This window comes from Bos indicus x Bos taurus, chromosome 21, assembly GCF_003369695.1.
Source record: "Bos indicus x Bos taurus breed Angus x Brahman F1 hybrid chromosome 21, Bos_hybrid_MaternalHap_v2.0, whole genome shotgun sequence".
NCBI lineage: Eukaryota > Metazoa > Chordata > Mammalia > Artiodactyla > Bovidae > Bos > Bos indicus x Bos taurus.
In genome coordinates, this window is record NC_040096.1 from 29,637,224 (window position 1) to 29,660,589 (window position 23,366).

A 23,366-nucleotide genomic window follows, 5' to 3' on the forward strand; every position below is an offset into this window, starting at 1 on the left:
CCCTTGGGGGTCAGATCACACCACCCTCCCCTCCCTCCAGGCTCTGCCATCAGCCACAGGGTCAGGGGGATATGTGACAGAAAGAGGGCTGGGGCCAGAGGCCTGCAGCCTCAGAGCCAGGCAGGAGCCTGCAGATGTGCGAATGTGGTTTTGCACAGCCTATAAAAAGAAGATGGTTGATACCACACACAGTTCTAAAAATACAGAGTCAACAAAAACATCAGCAAATTACATTTATCAATGAAGATTCCATTACTGTCACAGGATTTTCTAATGAAACAGCTCAAGAACTGAGAAGTCTAGAGAGACTGAGGCAGCCACCCAGGGTTGCACAATGTAGGGGTGGCTGAGATGTTGCTGGGGTTCAGACTTTTCTCTGCAAAACAACGCTGATACCAGTTAGGCCTTTCATTCCACCCAAAAGGCACTGTAGCTTTTCCTAGGTCATGACTCAATCTGAGGGAAGCCATTTGCCACACCATGAGGACATTCAACTCATAGAGAGGCCCATGTGTATAAGAATTAAGGCTCCTAAGGGCCAACATCAACTTGCCAGCCATCTGGGTGAGTCATCTGGTTGGATACCCCAGTCAGGCTCCCTGTTGACTGCAGCCCCAGCCAATACTGGGCTGAAACTTCATGAGACCTGGAGCCAGACCACCTACTGGACCCCTCCCCAAACCCTTGAGCTGCAGCAACTGGGAGAGGTTACAAAAATTCTTCTTATTTTAAATTTTGGAGTGAGTTGTCCTGCAAAGACAGGAACTACAGCAAATACCATTTGTCCCAATTAGGACTGGTTGGGATTCCTTTACCTGATGACTGGTACTTTTTATAATTTCTGGAAAATTCCAAGCCATTATTTCTTTAAACATTGCTTTTCCCTCGTTTTCTCTATTATTTCTATCTTAGACTCCAGTTAAACACTTTAAGAACATCTCAGTCTGTTCTGCAAGTCCCAGCATTTCTCTTATTTTTCATCTTTGCGCATCTCTTTTCTACGCTCCGTATCGACAGCTCATTGTGTCTTTCAGTTCACTGTGAACCATCTGCCATTTAACCTATTACACAGGTTTCTGGTGTGTGGCTTTCACTGAATTTTGATGCAGATTATATTCATGTAACTATAACCACCATAAAGTCAAGATACAGACACTCCCATTATCTCAGAAAGTTCCCTCATGCCCCTTTCTTCTGTCCCTCCCAGAGGTAACCATTTTATTGATTTGTATCCCCTATTCTAGAACATCAATAAATGTAATCACACAGAAGATTAAAAGCCAAAAAGGAGGGAGGAAAATGGGAACAAGCCATCCAGAATCGCTACTCACTTTGAGTAAGGTTGTGTTCAGACAAATCCTTGAACTGCAGGCTTAAACTAAAGCAGAATGAAGCAAGCAAGAAACCACTGGATTCATCATCTAGCAGGGATGCTGCTATTAGCCCCTGTCCTCCCCTCACAGCCACCCAGCCAGCCGGTGGGCAATAAACTTGTTCACCCTCCACCAGGAGAAGAAAGCAGCCCCTCCCAGAAATGATGCAGAGACCCTATTATGCAGTGGCCCAGCCTCTTCAAAGCACAGAAAATGGATTCTATCTCAAAAACCACGTGGGGCTCACACCTTGACTACAAAATTGAGCTGGAATAGAAGGAGAAATGTTACATACATGTTGGTGATGTTTCCCCTGACGTGAATCAATGCTCCCCTCCAAACCACAGCTCACACAGAAGGGTGGCACGTCCCCTCCTTCAGGAAATGCCCCCACCCTCGCCACATATATGTAATGAAACATCGCACAGGCTCACTGAGGAAATACATCAGTTTGAGAATCTTATACATCAGTTTGGGAATCTTTGGCTGGTGGAAAGTACTAAACTCAACATCTCTCAAAATCTCCCATAACAGAATATCAGAAGGTCAGGATCTCACTAAACTCAGGCCTGTTTTTGCCACTTCCCGTGTTCATTTCTAGACTCAGATACCTAGGCTCATATCTTCCAGGCTGCCACTGTGACTTTCCTCCTTCTTTCTTCCCTTGTTGGCTTTGGCAGCTCCAGCATCACACAGGCCGTCCCCCTGGCTTCTCCGCCTCTTGCCTGTACCCCACCCTCCTTCCATCTTGTCTGTACACACACAGTTGTGAGGTGCTTTCCAGGAGCCCATGAAGGGTGGGGGAGCACCTGCAGGCGGTGGGGCACAGGAACCTCTTTCTAGGAGAGCATGTGACAGAGAGAGGTGTCTGGAGTCAAAGGGGAGTTCAGCTGAGGTCTGGGGGTGAGAGAAGGTGAGAGCCCCACACTGAGGGGGGCAAGGATAAATGATGGGAGTTGGGGAACATCCCTGAGCTGACCAACAGCAGATGAAAGGGGAGGCAGCGAAGTTTGGGGTGGTGGTGTCCACACGTACCTGGGGCAGGAGGAGTGGCAGCAGAGAGAGCCCCCGGAGGTAACAGGGTCACCCTGCCTCTCCCTGTCCACCTGGCCCCACAGGCGCCCTGAACTGAGTGCTCCTTCGTTATTACACGTGCCTGCTTTGGTCCTTCCACTCCTCCCAGTCTTCACTCTGACCTTCCTGTGTTGTCACTGTCCCCACTCAGTCTGGACAGCTGGTCTCCCCAAGGCAACCTCCCTGCCTCCCTCCCTGGTGCCCTGGAGAAGGGGACTGATTTCTCCTCCCTTCTCTGGACCCCTCCCTACTTTGCCCAACAGGACCAGGTGAAGGGCTGGTCTGAATTCCTACTCTGGGTCCCTAAGGGCCAGGCAGCCCCCACTTCATGCCTCTCCAGAACTCACCAGGTCACATGGAAAAGGCTCAGGAGGGGAAGAGGCACTTGAGGTGGTGCAGCTACAGCCCCGATTGAGCTCTGCCCACAGCGCCATCACCATCACCATCAGCTCCGGGGGTGCAACCCCACACAGAAGCTCATCTGAGCCCCAGCCACTGCCTGCTGCCAACATCTCATAGAACAGAAAAGCAGCCATGCAGGCCCAGCCAGCTCCCATGGTGAGAAATAAAAGGCATAGTGTTTTTTTTTCCTTAAGCCATTAAATTCAGGGTCACTTAAGCAGTGAAAGATAACTGATGCTCTGTCTCCAGCTGGCTTCAGTAACTTTTTAACCTTCCTACCCCACACTGTGCTAATGTGGACATGCCAGCCATGTAGCCAACAGTTACTTTAGGTAAAAAGTCCCACATCTCACTTCTCAGAAGAAAATTAATGCAGGAGAGGAGGCAGTCTCTATAGACACTGTGCTGCAGGCTGGTGCAGGCAGTCAACAGGTATACGGAAAGGAGAAGAAGAGGGGAGATGGTTATATGGAGCTCCAGGGGAAACACAAGAGGAAGAAGGAGATGGATTATTCCTGGAGGCCTGGCCCCTGGTGGCATCTGTCAGAAAGAGATGGCTGCATCTTTGTTCCTTGAAATTCAAGTATGTGTAGAATACTTGGGAACTCGTCATTAGTTAGAATGTCATGAACGCCAAACAAACATTTACTGGGGTTTAAGATCTTACAAGTAAATCATAAGAACCATCACTTAAAGCTTAATTGTTAAAAATTCTACCATACTTATTTTTGATTTCAGTTGAAAAAACTGCATTGGGAACAGTGAAAAACATTATTGGCATTTCTTTTTAAAATGTCAAACCATCTTACTTAAAGCTGAGATTCTCATCCCCGTGCCTTTGAGCACACAACTACCTTTACAGATTGTTCACTCTTTACTGAGTACCACACCAAGCGTGCTACATACATCTGCAGTTCATTCTTCCAGACTGTGAGGTTGGCACTTACCCTATTGGGCAAAGGAGGCATCTGAGACTTACAGACATAGCAAATATCATGGCTAAGATTTACACCCACTTAGTCCATCCAAACCCTTGTCCTTAACCAGTCAACGGCAATATTGCTGTTATAGACTGAACTGTCTCCCCGTGAAAGTCATAGGCTGAACCCCTAACTAATTCACACGCTCAAGTATCTCCAAGTGAAACTGCAGTTGGAAGCGGAATCTTTAATGAGGTAAAACTAAGGTAAAATGAAGTCATCAGAGTGAACCCTAATCCGGCGTGACTAATGTTTTCACAAGCAAAGATGAGGACACAGACACACACACGTGGGGAGAGCATGTAAGGACACAGGAGAAGATGGCATACACAAGCCCTGGAGAGAGGCCCCGGGAGAAACCAAATTGCAGACCTGAGACACCTGGGACCTCCAGCCTCCAAGAGAAAACAAATTTCTGTTCTTTAAGCCACCCAGTTAGTGGTTATTTTGTTCTGGCAGCTCTGGGCAACTAATACAGCCCCTAGAAAACAGAGGAGCCAAGGAGGAGGCATGGGAACTCATGTGCTTCTACTCAATAGGGGACTGCTTTCTCAGACCTGAGACACCTTACAGAACTCAGCTGCTGGAATTAAGTTAAGGTACTGGAGAGTGGTGGCAAATCAGCAAAGATAATCTTCTAGAGACAGGCCCAAGGATTCAAATGAAATGTGATACCAGGAAGAAAGACAGAGAATAAACAGTGGATACGAGACATAAAATCACTCAGCCTTCTGGAAGCAGTCCTCGTAGGACAAACCCATCAGCTGATGCTGAGGGATCACTGTGCCCACAGGGAGCAGCTGATGGCAGCACTGTTTTTGTGAGTCACAAAGGTGCTGGGATTCCTTTTTTCCAAGAGGGACCAGAGACAGCAGCCATCACTAGGAAATAGCTTTCGTGAGTATTAAGACAGTTATCACATCCTGTATCTTATTGGAAAGAGAGGCTCTGGGTTCCCTTAGTTTACTATGTAGTTTAGCAAGAAATTTTAGTGCTTCAAGAAATTTAATCTGCCTGGATAGATACCTGCCTTGTGGAGTGGGCTTCCATTCCACAAATCAGATGGCCTTGGCTGACTGACAAATCCTTCCTTTCCTGACCTCAGGAGACGGACTATTAGAAGACGACGACTGTCCCTCTCCCATCAGGTACAGGCTTCCGAGTGTGGCTAGAGATGAGTCTCCTGTGCTTAGCTGCCCCGCAGTGCTCTCAGTGCACAATGGCAGTGCATTAAATGAGGACCTGAGTCCAGACAGTGGACTCCAGCCATGTATCCTGTTGACCAGCAATTTCTCTTGCTGTGACTGTAACTGCTCATTCAGAGGCAAACTTATGACCATATGCAAAAATGTCTCAGTGCCAATATGTACACAAGTACCTACAAATCTGTAATGCACAGCCCTGTGAACACAGCCATTGAGGGCAGCGTGTTGAATGCTGCAGGCCTGCGTGCTGGGACAGAATGCCAGACACGGGACAGAGCTGCTTCCCACAAAGCCTCATGGGAACCCATAATCCCAAATTATATAGATAACATACCCAGCATTTCTATAAAATATTCAAATATACTTGACTGTTAAAACACATCCAAGAATAAACTCATTTCTTTCCCTTTTGTCCACTGAGCTTACCTGTTGTAGAGGAGAATGTCTGGCTTCCAGATCTGGCCGTCTGGGAAACGAACCGTCTTCACGCCTGGATACTCGGATGCATTCCACTGTAAATAGTGATCTGTCCAAGTCTGACAAACAAAGACGGCAGCATTAGCAGCACTTTGCTTTCTTGCCTGCTAATATATCTTATGAGAGATTATTAGATAAGTTCAAAACCAAAAAGAGTTCCAGACACTCATTTACATAATTGAGTTGCTATCTGTAAAATATATGGAAACTGGGAATTAAATAATCCTTACTAAATGACCATGAATAGCATAAAAATCACATTTAAGATCCTGCTGTCACCATGACCATAGTCAGAGGGTAGCATTAAAGTTAATTCCAGTCCACTGCATGCCCCCAAGCCCTTCTCTCCTGTAGCAGATGGATTTTTTTCCTAGCCAAATGAAAACTGTTTCGCTTTCAAAGTTTTGGTTGGACAAATAAATTCATTATTTCAGTTAGAATAAGAACTAGGTTGGAAAAATGTCGAAGACTTATTTCCATATAACAACTTCATGCAGCTGCAGGGGTACCTCTTAGAAATGTCTAAGGGCCTATATTTGGATTTGAATGATTATTCCCAGGTAGGAATACTGCTTCTGACACCACAACTCAAAAATGCAAACATGGGCATTGGTACTAAAACACTGAATCAGGACACGAGGGTACAGAGTAAGACTCAGGAAATATTTATAAGCACATGAACATGAGTGTGTTTCTCTGAAATTGCTTCTTGAAGGATCTTTGTAAGAGGAAGGTCCATTGCTGGAGTTCTCTGCCCCCAGACTAGGCACCCCAGAGCTACCTGAGGTCCACTGGCTTTGTAAAGACTGCTCAGGTAGGCCCCCACCTGCACTGCTGGGCAACCAGCAGCACCCAGCCAGGACTGCAAGGCTGCCAGGTTTGGACTTACCAGCTCCTACAGGTGTGCATTATCAGAGCAGATGCCATAAAGGCCTCCATCCTGTATTCAGTCCCCCTGGAGCTACCTGCTATGAGTGCAAACTTTCTCAGATTTAAAAAGGTATGTGATCCAACACCCTAAGCTGGCCCAGGGGCAATTCCTCATAATTAATCATTATTTCTGCAGCAAAATATGCATATTTATACTTAAATACCTTGACTGAATATCAATTTGATTTTAGACCTGATCAGTTTGATATAAAGTCATAAAAACAAAAACAAACAAACAAAAAACCCTGTCATGTTCAGAGCTGCTGAGATTTGAGAATTGCCACCAAGGGGTTGTGGGTCTAGAGCTACTGAAACTGGCAATAGCAGTCAAAGGGCATGCCCTAGAGATGCCACCATCCTCTGGAAAGGGCAGAGAAGCATCCCAGTTAGTCAGAGAAGAGGGAATATGCAGGTAAGTATCAGCATTTCTCTACTTTCAATACTTCGGCCACCTTATGCAAAGAACTGACTCATTAAAAAAGACCCTGATGCTGGGGAAGATTGAAGGCAGGAGGAGAAGGGGACATGAGCTGGTTGAATGACATCACCAACTCGATGGACATGAGTTTGAGCAAGCTCTGGGAGTTGGTGCTGGATAGGAAAGTCTGCTGTGCTGCAGTCCATGGGGTTGCAGAGTCAGACATGACTGAGTGACTGAACTGAACTAACTGATCAGCATTTCAGAGTCATGGACCATGAGGAGGAGGATATATTGATACTTAAATTGTTGAAGTATTCCTGGTAACTCAGTGGTAAAGAATCCACCTGCAATGCAAGAGATGTGGGTTTGACCCCTGGATTGGGAAGATCCCCTAGAGAAGGAAATGGTGACCCTTGCCTGGGGAGATCTCATGGACATAGGAGCCTGGCAGGCTATAGTCCATGGGGTTGCAGAAGAGTAAGACACGAACTAAACAGCATGTTGCAGTATCACTGGGGGCATTTAGGATGGTGACCCACCTGGCCGATGTTTCTAAATTAGAAGTGTGTGGCCGGGGGAGGACAGGACAGCACAGCACCCAGAAAGAGCCCATCTCGTTCAAGTGGTTTTGCAGGAAGGCCTGGGAAACCAGCCATGCTGTGTTTGCTCCAGCGGCTCCAGCTATGCCCCCTTTGCTCAGTGTTCGCTTCTTTTCTCTCTCATGTTCTAGGCATAAGCCCTTCTATGCCCAACACCTGTGCTTTCCTGACCATGTTCTCATATCTGGATGCTCCTCTGGGTCAGCAGCTGATTAGCACAGAGTCTGGTATTCATCTTCCCCATTATCCTGCTCAGTGCCCCAGGACTCCCAGAACTGCCCAGGAAGGTAGGTGTGGCAGATAGATGCCCATCTACTCTGCCTGCTGATAGGATGGCCACAGCAAGAGGAGAAGCAGGGAAGAGGGAGCGCTTTGTTGGTCAAACACAAACCTCTCTTAAAGGTACCAGGTCTGAGCTGCAGGGAGCCTCCCTGGCAATTCCTCACCCCTCCCATCTCCCCTACCCATGCTCCTACTTAGCGACATGTGCCCCGGGACGTGTATCTCAGCCAGCCTGCTTGCTCAGTGTCTGCTATGTGTACCATGCTCACCAAACACCGGGATGCCAGCATAACTTCCTATTTACGAGAGAAAACTGGGGCCTGGAGAAGTGACAACTTTCTTGTCGGTCACTGGGGTCAGGACTCAGAACTTATTTGACTTCAAGCTGGGTGACTCCCAGGCTCTACTGTGGTTGGTTCTTCCCCACTAATCAGTCTGCACAGGCAAATTCTGCACCCCACCAAGGTGGGCTGCTCTTGTAGGGTCTCCCTTAGCCTAAAGCCAAGTTTGGTCCCTATCATCCTCTCAGCAGAAACAGAGGGCCACTGGGAGCTTTAGGATCAAACAGACTTGGGTTTGTACCCAAGGCTCCAGCAGAGAAGAGCTGTGTTGGCTCTAGCAGGTAAACCACCCTCTCTGAGCTGCGTTTTGCTCGTATGTAGCACCTCATCAGGCACTATAAGGATGCAATGAGATAAAGTGTCCAAGCAAGTAAGTCACATGGCCTTGGGAGGCGTGTGATAAATGATGACTCTGAGAGGAAAAGGGATCCTCCCTTTCACAACATCCAAGAGGACATGAGAGCTGTAACAACTGAGCTTCAGCCAAAGGTGGAGAGAGCAAAGGCCAGCTCAGTGTCAGGAGTTGGAGCAGGAACCTCAGTGCAGCATTGTCCTGGGTTTTCATGAAGATTTCCTAAGAATGGATGTGGAAAAGGGCCCATAAACAAGCAGGGGGTAGGGTTCTATCCTCCAAAGTACTCACTGCCCACTCGGATCACAGAGCCTTGAGGGCAGAGGTGCTGAGCAAAATCTGTGTATAGACAGCAGCTGGCACGGCTCCCACATGCAGGCACCTGGAAACAGGCCTGAACCTAGAAGTGCCAACCCTCCCAGAGCCAACAGGGAAGCCCATCCTTTATATTATATATTAGATTATATACAATAATACATTTTAAACAAAGATAAAGGTTTCTCTTGAGTTCCAGGAGCTGTTCAAGGACAGTACTGAATATGAGGCAGGGAATGGGAGTGTCTGAATGTGAACTCAGCTGGACAGAAGCGTGGGTCACTCGGGCCCCGTCTGCAGTTGGGGTCTCAAATGGGGGCAGTCTATGGGAATGAGCCCTTACCTGAAGGACCAAATGCTAACTCAGGATAGAGCCAAGCTGTTGGAGTCAGGAAACACCTCACACACACATGCCCTGAACATTCTTCCGTCAACTGTTCTGATCTCAGAGGAAGAGGGTGGGTCTCCTCCTTTCTTCTGTCCCAAAACTTTCTTCTCTCAGTGGACACAGGTTTTGCTTAATGGTGGGTTGCTCTTACGGCCCTAAGCAAGCCACTGACCTCTCATCTATGAGCAACATATGTAGCATTTCTATTTTGATAAAGAATGCAGAAGAATGAAGAAGGTAATAAGCATTTCAGAAATAAATATGGTTTAGAATCTAACATTCTATTAATGCTATTAATTCCATAATTAGAATTAGGAGGTGGAAAATAAGCAGAAGGATGGGAAATCTGAAACCAGAAGAATGGTCAAAATTTCAAAATTAAAGAAGATAGTTTTATTTTTTTTTTAAAGCAAGTTCTTTAAGTCTCCGAATGGCTCAAACATCTCTTTAGAAACTGAAATGGATTCTGTCAATTCTTCTCATAGATTAAATCAGAATATGTCTGACAGGACTCTCCAAATGATAAAACTAATATGCAGAAAAAATACACTAGCTGCTTCCTCCTAGGAATATAAAGAAGTAAACAGAGAGATCAAATGCTTTCTCTTCCTTCAGGTTCTCTAAATAACTATAAATTCCTACAAATCAGGGCAGGTAAGAGAAAGGAAAACACAATCAACAAACCGTATGTCAAAGAGAATTTTTTCTGCCTCTTCTCTTTGAATGTATAGAAAACCCATCATTTGTAAAAGGATGTTGACCTCAGAGTTTAAATATCTAAAAAAAAGATTACGTGGACTCAGTTTTTCAGAACAGGAATTCAGCAACATGAAATAAGGGAGAGTAAAACCAACTGCTGAGAGCAGTCTCCTGGGTCCTCTGTCCCTTCCTGTCCAGGTTTCTGCCCTCCCTCCTTGGGGACTCTGGCCTTGGCCCTCTTCAGCATGGAGCCTCACTTCTCTGTCCCCATTACCCAGGCTGGGCAGGCCAGGCTGGTCACCAGTTTGGGAAACACAAAGAGCAGGAATCAACATGGTTGTCTTATAAATGGCTCTGGGGCAGCTTCCAAGGCCTGTGGGGGTGATGTCTGAGTTCCCCAGGTCCACGCTGAGGCCACAGTAGGAATACCACGGCTTTCCAGATGGAAACAGAGTAGGCAGAGGTTTTGATTAGGTAACTGTTCAGGTCTGTTCTAAATCCAAGATTCTTGTGATTCCTTAAAATTCAGCTGGGAGCTATTACTACAGCTGCTCCATGAGCCATAGGTGCCAGATAAAATGTGCCACCCAGCTTTATAAGGACATACATTACAAAGGTGCCCAGCTTGTTTTCCACAGGGTGGGCACCTGGAAAGAAACATTAATTACTGAGCTCACACCTAGAAACACTCGGGCTCCCCATCACCACATGCATAGAGTTCTTGCCTTTCCTCCTCTTCCTTTGATTTCTGTACTGCCAACTCCACGGTCTACACGGCCAGCCTGCCTCCTGCCAATTCTCTAGGTAGGTACTTGGTCTTGATATCTGAACCTTCTTTAGAGTGTAAATTACACAGCCAGATTGGAAATGGTTTGCAAGTAGAAACTGGGTCTCATCCTTTTCTGGGCCCCCCAACGTATGGCCTCACAATGCTTTTCCACAAAGCAGCTGCTTGAAAAGATTAGTTGAATAGGTACATGAGATAAAAATGTGAGTTTTAAAACAAATGAAGCTGCAGATGCTTCCGCAAGTCTTAATTAGAAATATGCTGTGCTTGAAAGAAATTTAGAGGCCTCTGCTGACATCCTCCAAAGCGAGGATGTCTATTTATGGAGCACCTGAACTCAACACAGTAAGTAATAATCCAGTTATGTTTTTTCCTGGAAACCAACATCCGTTTAAAAAAAAAAAAAGCCAAATCACATTCATTGCTGAAGACAAATCACTTACTGAGGACTAAGAAATAGAGGCTCAGAGAAACATGATCTGACATGTCAGGAGCAAATTCAGTGTGTCTCTCCTTCCAGGAGAAAAATGCGACATCAGCTCTGTACTTTAGAGGGCATGGGAAATGGACGGTTTTATGTCAAAAAGAAAGCATTCACATTATGCCCCAGAATTCCCAAAGCTATATGACAGTCTTGATTGCATGGGACAGGGATGGGGGCTGCAGAGATGAAGGCATTATTGGCAATTCACCGTCAGATATACTTTTAGGATTTGTGTACTGTGTTGTATGCAAATACTTTTACCTTGAAAGAAAGAAAAAGAAAGAAAAAAACCTCTGGACTCTGAGATCTCTGTGAAATATGTGGATGAAAAGACACCACTGCCCACTCTTCTACTTTTGAGCTGAATTTAAAAATAAACTAGATGAATAGAAGGTCAGATACAGGCTAAAGCAAGTATAGTAAAAGTAATCATAGAATCCAGGAGGCAAGTATATGTGTGCTCACTATAAATTCAACTTCTTGGTATAGTTGAAAATTCTCATCAAAAAAAAAATCATAATATGTAGTAACCTGGGTAGGGGTTAGTGATTTGTTCACATACAGCCTTAAAAAATCAAATGGCAACCCACTCCAGTATTCTTGCCTGGAAAATTCCATGGACAGAGGAGCCTGGCGGGCTACAGTCTATGAGGTTGCCAAGAGTCAGACACGATTGAGCACGCCTGTACACACAGCCAGATGAAGGTGAGTTTAAGTGAGAATGCAAAGGGAGAGACTGAAGACAGTTGGGGTGGGAGGGCACTACTCAGGGGAATGTTGCTGTAAAGGTGAGAGAAAACCAGGGAATCACTAAGCAGCTTCATGGGGACAGAGGGCAGTGTGCTAAGTCACTTCAGTCGTGTCCAACTCTATGTGACCCCATAGACAGCAGGGATTCTCCAGGCAAGAACACTGGAGTGGGTTGGCATTTCCTTCTCCAATGCATGAAAGTGAAAAGTGAAAGTGAAGTCGCTCAGTCATGTCCGACCCTCAGTGACCCCATGGACTGCAGCCTACCAGGCTCCTCCATCCATGGGATTTTCCAGGCAAGAGTACTGGAGTGGGGTGCCATTGCCTTCTCCGGAGGCCAGTACGCGTACACGCTAAGTCACTTCAGTTGTGTCCGACTCTGTGTGGCCCTACAGACAGGCTTCTTGGTCCGTGGGACTCTCCAGGCAAGAATACTGGAGTGGGTTGCCATGACCTCCTCCAGGGGATCTTCCTGACCCAGGGATCAAACCCATGTCTCTTTTGTCTCTTGCATTGATGGGCAAGTTCTTTACCATTAGCGCCACCTGGGAAGCCCCAGAGGGCAGTATATTTGTATACTGAGAGTGACACAGACACTACTATGATGCTTGACGCAACAGGGGCAGTTGTGAAAGCCCTGCTCTCAGCAGGTGCCAGGAAACAGGACCACATCCACTGAGGAAGGGCTGGCTTCCATGGGAGAACAGACCCTGTGCCCTTGGCAAAAGGAGTGAAGCTGGAGTTGGAGGGTTAGGTGTGCAGGTGGGATCCACGCACTGAGGCAAGTTGCTTTAAATCCTGCAGGGAAGACCCTCAAACTCTTATTATTTTGGGCATATAATGTAAGAAGTTCAAGGAAATGAGTAATGCTGCTATCACAAACTGCCCTTCATTCTGAACTGTACATGTTACCACCTCTATTTTTAAAAGTTATACAATTGATGGTGAAATCTGTATCTATGTCTCAATTTTAGCAATAAAAACTAATTGTCTATGAATGTATTAATGAATTTAAAACAAAGCCCCATCTTCGGTAGAGAGGTAGATTTCCAATTTTTTGTTTAATAATTATTAAAATTTATAATTAGTTTTACCTTGATGAATTATGTACCAATAATCACTGTAATCCTAAATCAATCAAGAAGAAAAATTCTTAACACTTTTCTGAAGGAATAATTTTTATGTAAATATTTACATTGGAAAGAACCAAGTCAGAACCATTAATCAAAAGACTTTCAAGGATAAAATTCTGTGTGGAAAAGAAAGGTAAGAGTAGAGAGAAAAAGGGACTATATAAAATATCCACCAGGTAAAGAAGGGCATGTTTGTATATGTTTTTTGATTACTGATAGGTGTGTCAAATTATATGGAATTTAAATAGATTCAATTTAAAAGACTGACAGTTTTTCTTTTAAAATGTTTATATTTACAATTGGATGGACGTGACATATTTTGTAGTTAATTAATCTAGGTTAGAACTTTAGATGGCAAGGTAAAAAAAATCCACGAATGAAAAAATACAGCATCTTGAAATTCTGGCAGAGATCACTAGAGCAGAAAGTGTGAAGGCTTCTGGCTTGGGCATTGCTCCGCCATATTAAGACGTGCACGGCTAGAGGCAGGGGGAGCTGGGCAGGCACTCTGGAGCTCTGGGGATCGGTTATGGTACAGGCGGTGGACATTCACACGCAGACCTGCAACTTACGACTGATGTGCATGTTTCTGCTTTTGAAACTTCCCCAAGTCACCCTGTTATGAAGCAGGAGCGTGCACTGAGCCTTGCAGGGTGTAGTGCAGGACATGCAAAGGTAGGGAGGTCTCCTTCGCTGTTGGCAAACGTGGAGGCCGGCAGGACAGTCCTGGATACTCTCAGGGACCTTGCCTGCAATTCCAGCTCAGGCACCTCAGATGTAAGAGCAGGAAGCCCCATGGGTGAGGACCGCCACTGTTGCCACTTACCATTTGTAGCCAAATGTTGGTGGTCAACACCTGGTTCTTCTCATCCTTTAAAGGAAAAAATAAAAAGAGTCAAAGATATGGTTTATACAGTGTACCTAAGAGGAAATGATACCATTATTCATGCACCAGTCTGATGGTTGGGACGGCTGGTGTGTGTCAAAATTAGAATTCACCAAGCACCTCCAAATACACTCCAGCATTTCCCTGGAGTGAAGCTTTTCTATTTACACATTCATTACTGAGTTCTTACACAAGACAGAAAAGTAGAGAGAAGGAAATTAAAACCCTGCAACCCTACCATCCAGAGATGATACCTGCTAATGGTTTAACTTATTTTTACTTACACTTTTTAAAATCACTTGTATACTTAAAAAAATGAGACTGGGTACAAATTTCAGTCATTTAAAGTCAAGTTTATTACAAGAATGGACAGTTCTAAGAAAATTGAAATATTTTAGGCTTCCCTCCCCCGGGGGGGCAGGGGGAGGGAGCCCTCCCGTGACAGCTGCTGCCCCTGTGCTAACAATGCTGTGTGGCCCCCATTTCTTCCTAGGTCTGCCTACCTTTTCTTCCATCCTTCATCAACCAGGCAGCACACCAGACCCCTAACACACACAAGCAAGGTAAATCCTGTCCAGGTGAGCAAACTAAGCATCAGAAAGGTGAGCTGACTTTATGAAGGAAACATTCACACCTGGATCTGGGTCAAGAGCCCTCTTTCCACATTTCCGACCTGAGTGTGGGCTCCAGAAGGGTGCCAAGTCTGCATTCTGTCCAGGGAGCATGAGGCAGCGTATCAACAGTGGCTTCGCCCTTGCATTGGGCACCCAAAGAAGATGCTAGCCAACTTCAGGCCTTTCCAACTGGGATGCAATCAGCTTTTTTTTTTTTTTTTTTTTTAATCATGGCTGGCAAGGCCCAAAAGTGGCTAGCAAAAGCCAGGGTGGGCACGGAGAAAAATGAGCAAGTTTCTGCTGTTCAGTATTTCGTGTTCAGTTCCCACCAAAAAAGACTCCACCAACTAGCAATTTCATCCCCTCCAGGACAAAGTGCTTATTAATGCTGAGATGCCCTGAGGCTGAGACCATGAGCTCCTTCAACAGGAACTACCTGGCCCGGTTCCCTGGTAGCATTCACAGAAACAGATCCAGTGGCAGAAAGAACACCATCTGCTGGGGCGTGGTCACAGGGCAGGGATGCAAGTGAGAAATGAATGCTGCTTCTCATTAAAATACAAATGTGTTGAACGTGTAAGGAGCTGGCAGAGATTCTTGGACACATCAATGTCCCTGCCCCAGCAGCTCGCCCTGGGCGCCTCTGAGAGATGACAGTGTGGGTAGGAAGGTAAATCTCGTAGAGGGGACCAGGCTGCCTGGAGAAAGACAGGGGACCAAGTCCCAGGGACCTCAGGCCAGGGGCTGTGTCCAGAAGAAGTTGCCAGTCTGGTCACAATAAAAATAGATGCCCCTTTTGCAAAATAACACCTGCCAGGGGTTTGGGTAGAAAAATCTGTGGAGCTAACCTCCCTCTGTGCAGAGTGAACAGTCCCTGACGAAGCCATGCATCTGTACTGCACGAGGGCTCCAGTTCCAGTCTGATCCCAGTGCTATTTGAAAGCGCTGATAAACTCTTTCAGGACATATGTCCCTTGCCTAGACTTATTAAGGAATTGTTGTTTTTAATAGACTTAAAATTAGCCAGTGTTCCATTCAGGTGGCTTCTTTCTCTTAATTGCATCCATGTCTTTATCTTCTGAGAGAAAGGCTTCTGTGGTTTGGGAGCTCAATTACGACCAATCTAATTAAAAGCCTTTCTTCTTTCCAACACGCCAGCTGAAACCTCATTAGAGGGAAACGGGATTTCTGTGGTGTGCGGTGGCATGGGACTGAGCAAGCGTTTCAAACTGTAATCAACGCAGAGCAGCAGCCAGCCTCCAATGGAGGGAGCAGCAATGCAGGTTGGGGGGCCTCCACGGAGACCCAGGAAAAGCCTGCAGGACCAGAAGAGAGGCTCCTGTCTGTGTTCCCAAGGTGGGCCCCCACCTCCCATCCCAGGCCACCCACTGGCTGAGACTCAGCTCTCTCAGTCTGCATGGTGACAAGGCACAGTGGCATCTCCTTCCCACCCCCATGTGAAGCATGTCCTTTCCCCTCCAAAGACTGAATGCTTGTGTCACCCCCAAATATCCTATGTTGAAACCTACCTCCCACTGGGATGGTATTGGGAGGCAGGGTCTTTGGAATGTGTTTAGGTCATGGGGGTGTGTTCACTCTCAGAACCAAGACTGTTGTCCTTATTAAAGGGACCTCAAAGAGCTCCCTCACCGCTTCTGCCATGTGAAGACCCAGCAAGGAGATAGGCATCTATGAACCAGGAAGTAGGCTCTCACCAGACATCAGAGCTGTAGGTGTCTTGATCTTGGATTCCTCAGCCTCCAGAATTGTGAGAAATAAATGTGTGTCATTAAGCCACTGAGTGGTACGCTGGTTACAGCAGCCAAGCCGAAGGAAGAAAGGACCCTCACAGTCTGACCTCTGCTCAGTTCCAGAATAGCTCTCTGCCCTCCTCCAGCTGCATTGCTAAAAGAATCTAGTCTCAGGTCCTTAGGGCTGCACACAGCCCCTTCAATAAGCCATAGTCCAACCAAGTGTTCATTTATTCACCCGTGCGACAAAGTAATTGTGAAGCACTTTCTGTTTCAGGCATTATGCCAGCCTGACACGCACCGCGGTGAACTGAACAGACATGGTCCCTGAGCTCACAGAATATAAAATCTGGGTGGAGGGTGGGGTAATATAATTTGACAATGACACACCTGTAATTACAAACAGTGACAAGTCATGGAGGACAGAAGAGGGCACCTTCAGAAAGGATGACAGGGAGATATAAACATTACCAGAGGGATGAAGATGAGGTCCTGAGAATGAGACGCGACTTTTACTCCCTATGACTCCTCAGCACCAAAGCCACGGCCCCTCACACCCACTGTATGCACTTTCCACCTTCCAAGACCTTGCTCCCCCTCAACTCCCAGGGGCCCTTCCTGCCGCACACCCTCCTCCTTCCTCTTTCGCAAGCCCAGGGTCTCCAAGAAGGAAGCTGCAGCCTGGGCAGACCTGTGGCCTCAGCCTACAGGCACCAGAGAGGCAGAGTGCAATTCAACCCGAGGAGGAACCTTCCTGTCAGTGGTCCAGCTGCATCAGAAGGGACTTAGCTCTACTTTCTGTTTCTTTCCACAAGGATAACAAGTTATATGAACATCATTTTATGTAAAATATAAATCTATGTTACATAAAAAAAGAGACACCTGGCCACCAGTTTCCAGTTGTGAGTACAGAAGATGGCCACCCTCCTGGTCCACCCTGGGCTGGCCTCTGAATGCACAGCCAGGTAACCAGGACCTGCAAGGTCTGCACAGCAAGGTCCCCTCCCATCCAGTGCCCCGTCACACCTTCCCAGCCTTGTCCTCACCACTCACAGCCCTGACTCCTATGGAGTCGGGAGTGAAGCTTCTCCTCTCTTACCTCGTCCTCCTTCACTGACACAGAAGCTACCAGCCTCCTGTGCTGCATTCGCATTTGTCTGAAATCAGGAATGGGCAAATGAAGCTAACTCGGTGTTCATGCCCCACACAGGCTGCAATCACACGGGTCCAACACTGGGACTCCTGGTGGGGGGAGGGGTGAGAAGGGGGTTTCCAAACCCTGACCCTAGACCCAGGCGATTTGAAAAGCAGGCAGGTACAACCCCCTGGGGCTGTATATTGTCACCCTCCTTATTTAACTTATATGCAGAGTACATCATGCGAAATGTTGGCCTGGATGAAGCTCAAGCTGAAATCAAGATTGCCAGGAAAAATATCAATAAACTCAAATATGCAGATGACACCACCCTTACGGCAGAAAGCAAAGCGGAACTAAAGAGCCTCTTGATAAAGGTGAAAGATGAGAGTGAAAAAGCAGGCTTAAAACTCAACATTCAAAAAACAAAGATCATGGCATCCGGCCCCATCACTTCATGGCAAATAGATGGGGAAACAATGACAGACTTTTTTTTCTTGGGCTCCAGAATCACTGCAGATGGCGACTGCAGCCATGAAATTAAAAGACCCTTGCTCCTTGGTAGAAAAGCTATGACCAACCTCAGTTCAGTTCAGTCGTTCAGTCGTGTCCGACTCTTTGCAACCCCATGGACTGCAGCACACCAGGTTTCCCTGTCCGTCACCAACTCCCAGAGTTTACTCAAACTCATGTCCATTGAGTCGGTGATGCCATCCAATCATGTCATCCTCTGTTATCCCTTTCTCCTCCTGCCTTCAGTGTTTCCCAGCATCAGGGTCTTTTCAAATGAGTCAGTTCTTCACATCAGGTGGCCAAAGTATTGGAGTTTCAGCTTCAGCATCAGTCCTTCCAATAAATATTCAGGACTGATTTCCTTTAGAATGGACTGGTTGGATCTCCTTGCAGTCCAAGGGACTCTTAAGAGTCTTCTCCAACACCACAGTTCAAAAGTATCAATTCTTTGGCGCTCAGCTTTCTTTATAGTCCCACTCTCACATCCATACATGACTACTGGAAAAACCATAGCTTTGACTAGACGGACCTTTGTAGGCAAAGTAATGTCTCTGCTTTTTAATATGCTGTCTAGGTTGGTTATAACTTTTCTTCCAAGGAGCAAGAATCTTTTAATTTCATGGCTACAGTCCTCATCTGCAGTGATTTTGGAGTCCCCCAAAATAAAGTCTGACCAACAGAGACAGCATATTAAAAAGCAGAGACATTACTTTGCCAACAAAGGTCCATCTAGTCAAAGCTATGGGTTTTTCATATGTGGGAGTTGGACCATAAAGAAGGCTGAGCACCAAAGAATTGATGCCTTTGAACTATGGTATTGGAGAAGATTCTTGAGAGTCTCTTGGACTGCAAGGAGATCAAACAGAGGATAAAATGGTTGGATGGCATCACCGACTCAATGGACCTGAGTTTGAGCAAATTCCAGGAGATGGTGAAGGACAGGGAATCCTGGCGTGCTGCAGTCCATGGGGTTGCAAAGAATCGGACACGACTGAGTGACTGAAGAACAACAATGACCTTCTGGGAGCAAAGAGCACAGGATCTGGGCACGGTTTCCAGGGACTCCAGATCCTCAGCAACCATCTGTCCATCATGGTCCTGACCCAACAAGGCTGGCTTACACAGAGGGCAGAGCCCACACTGGCTGTTGAGAAACCTCCTGGGCTCCAATCAGCTCCTCTCATTAAGCATTCACGGTCCACGATTTCAGTGTTCACTCCTGGGAAATGGAGAGACAGCAGCTGCCCCCACAACCTCCCAGTGTGGGAGGGACGAGGGCAGTGTCACACAGGCTGTGACATGTGACTCAACTCCAGTGCATCCCATGTGGTGGCTCTCACTCTCTTACACACACACACACACACACACACACACACACACACACACACAGCTCCCCCACAAGACCCATGCTCCTTCCTGACCCTGGGATCTCACAGGAGGACACAGGACCCCTGGCTGCCATGGAACCACAAAGATCAGTACACAAAGCACTCCCCAAACCAACCTCTCCTTTGCTTTTCAGTCTGAGTACTTCAGAATAGTATTTAGTCTCAAAAAAGAAGGAAACCCTGCTCTTTCCAACAGTGTGATGAACCTGGAGGACACGATGTTAAATGAAAGAAACCAGACACAGAAAGACAGACTGCATGATTCCGCTTGTATAAGGAATCTAAAATAATCTAACCCATAGAAGCATGGAGCAGAATGGTGGCTGCCAGAGACTGGACCTGGGGGAGAGGGAATAGGTCTCTGTCCAAGGGTGCAAAGTTGCAGTCTGTAAGATGAACAAGCCACAGAGACCCCCAGTGAGGCACAGAGTCTATAACTAATAATGCTGTAAGGTAGTCTTAAACACTTGCTAAGAGGGTAGACCGTATGTTAGGTATTCTTATCACAGAAATAATAATTCTAACAATAAATTTAAAAAGAGAGTAGGAAGAAACTTTGGGAGGCGATGGCTATGTTTATGTCATAGATTGTGGTGAGAGTTTCACGGGTGTATGCTTATCTGCAAACACATCAAATTGTATGCATTAAGTACGTACAGCTTTTGGTATGTCAATCATACCTCAATAAAGGGATTTTTAAAGTATACTTTGTGCTTTTTAAAAATCAATCTCTTGGAATAATCACACGGCTGCTTTAGAGGACGACCACTCTGATGATGTCTCACGTGCCATCCTGCACTCCTACAGCAATTATTCTTCAGGAAGTTACAGGCTGACATCATTCAACTTTATTTTGAAGAGCTTCCAACACTTTCTCTTTGCTTTTGTGTAGATGCTGAGGAAAAAAACAGGTAATAATAGATCTGTGTCTCAATTCTTGTTTGCAGAGAAAGTTGCTGGATAACATAAATCCTTATTTTTGTAGTCCTCTGTAGTTTATAAAAAGGGTTACTTCTCTTATCTAATTTAATCTTTACACCAGCCATGTTTTTGTCCCGTTTTTAACAGAAAAATAAATTGAGAGGCTGTGATTTTCCCTGAGTCAGCAAGATAACAGGTTGAGAAAAGATTCATATCCAGAATAAGAAATAAACGCCTACATATCAGTAAGAAAAAGGCACACAATCAGAAAATTCTGTCCAAAAGAAAGAAAGGGCAAAAGACGAATAAGCCCATGATTTTCATCACAGAGGATACTAGTAAATGTCATCTGCAAAGAACATAGCTAAACTCGAGTCCACGGTCTTCTGAATGTCATACACACACACACTTTTTTTTTTGAAACTCATTACAATCTTAGGAAATAGACAAAGTCAGTGCTATTATTATTCTCATCTAATAATGGGAACTAGAGGAAGAGTTCCCAAATTTAACTAAATACATCACTGTTTTGTTTGAGTGTTTTGCAGTGAGCCTGTATCACCTTTATAATCAAGAGGGAGGGATATAATAAAGATACCAACTGTGAAACCAAACAAGCCCATGGCCCCAGGTCTCACAGCTCATGCAGAAGCTGAGACCCAGTCCCTTACCTTTTTAGCTCAACACCTGTATTTCAGCCACCAGGCAACTCTGCTCCCAATGTTCTTCCTAACAAGAAACACTTTGGTGATGGTCACAGTAAATGGTTCCCTTTGATTTCTGTACATCACAGAAGTTTTCAAAGTATAGACTGGGAACCTCTGAGTTTCTAAGATACTTTCAGAGGATTAGTGAAGCCACAATTTTTCACAACCATCAGAAGTGACTAGCTTGTTTCACCCTCACTTCCTCATGAGCCGTTGGCAGAGCTCTGCAGAGCCACGTGACATACAATGCAGCAGACTGACTGCAGAGGCAGACCAGAAAATCCAGTCTTCTGTAAAGCTGGGCCTTCAAGAGATTTGCAAAATATGAAACAACGCCACCCTTCTCACTAAATGTGTTTTGCTTGAGAATATAGTTATTTTTCTTAAAATATTAGTTATGATTACAAGGTACAGGTTTATGATAATTTTAAATAGATTCATGGACTTGAAAATGTTTTCTTAGGTTTTATTTCAAACATGGCAATAAATATGGATAGATGTAACACATGTTAAAAAAAAAAAAAGAAATGGGAAGGGAGAGAATTTGCAATAACTTTTATGAAAGTAGAGGGGTCCTGAAGCTCAGAAGTTTGAAAGTCACTGGTGCAGGCTTGGTGTTCTTAATACATCCTGGTTTTTGAGTCCAGGGGCCTAGCCCCATCTCAGTGCTCATTTGCAGGTTGCCCAAGGTCTGTATCTTGGGGTACAGTGTGAAAGGCCCGCCCTAGCCTTCCCAGGGAGGGATGAGGGATTCAGGGGTGCACTTTTAACTAGGACTGAAAGACATTCTTTCTGCTACTATTAGAGGAACAGCCTCCCAGTCTCCCCCAAAGGACTCAAATCTAGACGAATGAAGCCTAAGATATGGAGAAGGAGAGCAGAACCAGAAAAGAAGCTCTATCCTGAGTCAGCAAAACTGGAAAGTGAGGAAAGGGTGGAGGGGCTGGGGGAGATTGTGGATCCAGGGGAGAGACGGGGGAGAGAGGCAGTGGCCACTAGTTCCAGTTCTGGCCACTAGAACACTTGTGTGGAACTTTCAGGAAGGGAAGGAAAGGAGATGATATATATAAAGAAGGCAGGAGCCAGAAGTGAAAGCAGTAATGTTTTCTTTTTGTTGTTATTATTTGACATATATAATATTTCCACAAGCAATGTAGATTAATTGGCTTAATAAATTAAGAAAAAGTAAAAATCACATAAAAGGAAAGAATAATACAGAAAAAAGTTTATACCATTATACTACAGAAAATTAAAAATTATGAGTAAACATACCCTCGTAAGGCTTGGGCAAGATAAAAAAAATTGGAATGACAGATTCGCAAATATAGTCTGGAAGTGAATGAATCAATGAATACACAAATAATTTAAAATAGCAAAGCAAGAAAGAAAAGGCAAACAGATGAACACAAAAAATACAAAGTATAATCTGGAAAAAAGCCTAATTAAGACAAGTATGCTTCTTGTGAGTTCTTTCTACTATATAACTCAATAAAACCTTGGATCAAATTAAACATGACTTCAAAGATGAGACTATAAAAGACCTGAATGAAATAAAAGGGAGACTGAAGAGCTAAACAAATAAGCTTAGAGCAAAAACAACACAGTTACATGGCTAATAAATTAGAACCAGGAAGGAACAAAATAGACCCAGCTGAAAATTGAGTTAATGGCATGAAGGCAAGGCATGAGATAACCACAGTGTGTGCAGAGGAGAAACACAGAGATTAATTAGCAAAGAGGACACAGAGGTACCAAAAGGAAGATACAACTTGAGCTGAAAAGGAGAACATGCGTGTGGGAAGCAGGAAGTGTATCGGGACCATACACAGGAGATGTAGTTCTGGTTCTAGCAAAACAGCCGAATCCATGACCTGAACATTGTCCGGCTACCAAACACCTAGAGATGCTGGAGGAAATTACAGAAATATTTTCTTAAATGTAAATGGAAACACAAAAGGAGAGAAATCTTCAAAACCAAAAAATCCAAGAGGGAACCGAAAATGACAGTTAGTGCATATGCTGGTCTAGGGAGAGTGGTGGCCAGTTATATTCAGAGAGCTTGAACAAAGCCTCTGTGGGACTGAATGCTAAACCCCCACTCCACAGGTGAGGGGAGCTAAGCCCATACCCATCCAGCCAGCCATGATACCCAAGGATCTTTAAGAGCCCACTGCCAGAAGGAAACACAGGCAAGTCCGTCTCAGTCTGGGCTGACAGTGGAGGAAAAAAGGCAGCACTTAGGGCTTCCCTGGTAGCTCAGCTGGCAAAGAATCCATCTGCAATGCAGGAGACCCTGGTTTGACTCCTAGGTTGGGAAGATCCCCTGAAGAAGGGAACAGCTACCCACTCCAGTTTTCTGACCTTGAGAATTCCAAGGACTAGTCTATGGAGTTGCAAAGAGTCTGGCATGACTGAGCAACTTTCACTTTCATTTTTAAATAATTCCTCAGAAAGTTTAG

General features: G+C 45.4%; 1 protein-coding gene across 4 annotated transcripts in view; it reads right to left on the reverse strand.

Annotated features, from left to right (window-relative positions):
- Positions 1–23,366, reverse strand: part of LOC113879687 (neuronal acetylcholine receptor subunit alpha-7) — a 139,806-nt gene that overhangs the window by 71,408 nt on the left and 45,032 nt on the right. For all 4 annotated transcript variants that reach the window (XM_027521358.1, XM_027521355.1, XM_027521356.1 and 1 more), the window contains exons 3-4: positions 13,819–13,863; positions 5,461–5,570 (exon numbers count right to left, since the gene is read on the reverse strand). In XM_027521358.1, coding sequence (XP_027377159.1) covers positions 5,461–5,570; positions 13,819–13,863 — 155 coding nt within the window. The remainder of the gene's footprint in view (positions 1–5,460; positions 5,571–13,818; positions 13,864–23,366) is intronic.